This window comes from Malus domestica, chromosome 05, assembly GCF_042453785.1.
Source record: "Malus domestica chromosome 05, GDT2T_hap1".
Taxonomy (NCBI): Eukaryota; Viridiplantae; Streptophyta; class Magnoliopsida; order Rosales; family Rosaceae; genus Malus; species Malus domestica.
In genome coordinates, this window is record NC_091665.1 from 42,810,532 (window position 1) to 42,812,984 (window position 2,453).

Sequence of the window (2,453 nt, forward strand, 5' to 3'; positions counted from 1 at the left end):
TAAATATGGTATAAACAACATTCATTCGCAATAATTGAAATACATGTTATAATCACCATTTGGTGACCTAGTGACTAACTAGAAACGAATTTCATATTCGTATTTCACTTGATATGTTTTGGGTTCGATTCCTGGCGCTGGTAAATCACACGATGGTAACCAGGAGAATGTTAAAATGCTTCTGTGAGTCTTATCGGCTCCAAAATGGTGTACTGCCGTGGTGAAGCCACCAATTGGTTCCCTTTTTATAAAAAAGAAGTACATTTTATGTTCTGTTTTTGTAAAAAAAAAGCTCGTGCTGATAATTTTCGCACTACTAATAACTCTGAATTAATGATAAAGTATCATTTTATATCATGCATGAACAAATATTAAGTTAAATACACATCATTTAGAGAAGCAAAAGGGAAATAGACAGGTGTCTCTCCAAGTACTAGTGAATTATGTTAGGCATGTATCATGCAGACATCATGCTGCTTTTAACTCCTTTTTTTTGTGGACATACCCTATATTGACTACAAGGAAACTAATTCTTGGAATCTGTCAGTTATATATCGACACAAATGTTCTCACAAGAATGAACAATTGATAATATGTAGTTAAATATCGTCGTTGACACAACTTTTTCGCATGCAAGCACATGTGTGAATCATACTTTTTACTTTAACATTGTCAGAAAAAGAACATAAGACAAAAAGAGCATGAGCAAATATTTTACCTTAACTCGAACGTAAGTAACTGTCTCTAGCACAACTCTTCGATTCATGCATGTTAGGGTTGTGGTTTTATTTTAATTTCGTTACAAAAGTAGAAGAGAGCAAAAGAGTATGGCCAGCTTGGAGTACTAACAAACAAAGGCAAAAATCGCAAAACGGGTGGGAAAATTAATGGCAACGTGTGCGGTGCATCATCTGTTAGCCCTACTTGGAGAATATGTCCGGCGTTAAACAACGCGGGTGACGAAAGTAAACGTCACCCACAGCAACCTGTGACGTCGAACAATGCGCAACTGCCGTTGACGTTAGAGTCTACGCTCCTCTCTCTCCTCTGTCTCCTCTGTCTCCTCTCTCTCTACCGTTTATAAATCCCGTCCTCAAACGCCACTTCTACATCACCGCCCCTCCCTCTGAAAATCCTCTCTCTCTCTACGCTCCTCTCTCTCCTCTCTCTTCTCTCTCTCTACCGTTTATAAATCCCCTGTCCTCAAACGCCACTTCTACATCACCGCCCCTCCCTCTGAAAATCCTCTCTTTCTCTCTCTCTCTCTCTCTGTGAAAAAGTTGAACTTTAATTGCAATATGCAATCACAAACTATCCCATATGGAACATGGATTCCGGGCACCCGAGCCGGCCACGCGACGCCGTCCTCACGCGACGCCTCACGTGAGCAACACCTAGCGGCGGCCAGCGTACAAAAAATGGTGTCGGAGAATGCTGTCACGGTTGTCGGACGACGTGGCTGCTGCATGTGCCACGTCGTCAAGCGGCTGCTCCTCGGTCACGGGGTCAACCCTACGGTTTTCGAGGTGGACGAGGAAGACGAGATCGGGGTTGTCGTTGAACTGCGGAGACTGATCGGAGCAGACCAGGAGGATTGGCCGCAGTTTCCGGTGGTGTTTGTTGGCGGGAAGTTGTTTGGTGGTTTGGAGAGGGTTATGGCTACTCATATTACAGGTGAACTTGTGCCTGTGTTAAAACAAGCCGGAGCTTTGTGGCTTTGATTTTTTCTTCACCTTTTCTTCTGTATTATTTTTGGAGGTTTTGGGCTTGTAATTCAGCGAACTTTAATCGTATTCGGATTTTTAAAAAAAAGAAAAAAGATTGAAGAAATACTTGTTTCACACGTACAGCTCCAAAATTGCAGATCCTGTGATCATTTCTTCATGTATCTGTCTTTAATTTTGTTGAATATTTTTGTAGGACACGAGTTATTGGGAGATAATTAATCTGAAAGTTCTAGTAATAATCCATGATATGATGTGATTTTTCAAAATTTATGCTAATCATGGACAGCAGGCAACATCCAATGGGGCTGAGCTGGTTGCTGCAAGTAAGACCCATGCTTGTCTGGCAGAAATTTTTAGTTGTGATAGGAATACGGATAATACATCATATGTTTTATGTAAGTGGTGAAAATTTTTATTTTTTAAGTTATTAATTTTTTAACACATATATCTCATCATTTATATAACAATACGTGGTGTATTATTCTGTATGATGGTCACATTGAAAAATCTCTACCCTACTGAGATGGCCTTTTCCACTAGTTTTTTTCTATTATGCGTCGATTCGTACATCCACTAATAAAAAATGCTACGAAGGTAAAGTCGATTATGCTGGCGTGTCCTGTTTGAACAATGGGTAATGCCAATGAGGTTGAATTTGTAAATAAAATTTACAAATTAAATAATGTATCATCAATAAGAATCAACACGTTTATCAACGTTTAAGCT

General features: G+C 39.7%; 1 protein-coding gene across 1 annotated transcript; it reads left to right on the forward strand.

Moving 5' to 3' along the window:
- Positions 1–838: 838 nt before the first annotated feature.
- On the forward strand, positions 839–1,966 carry LOC103434839 (glutaredoxin-C9). Its single transcript, XM_008373199.4, has one exon. The coding sequence runs from the start codon at positions 1,299–1,301 to the stop codon at positions 1,719–1,721; it is 423 nt and encodes a 140-aa protein (XP_008371421.1). The 5' UTR covers positions 839–1,298; the 3' UTR covers positions 1,722–1,966.
- The last annotated feature ends 487 nt before the right edge of the window (positions 1,967–2,453 follow it).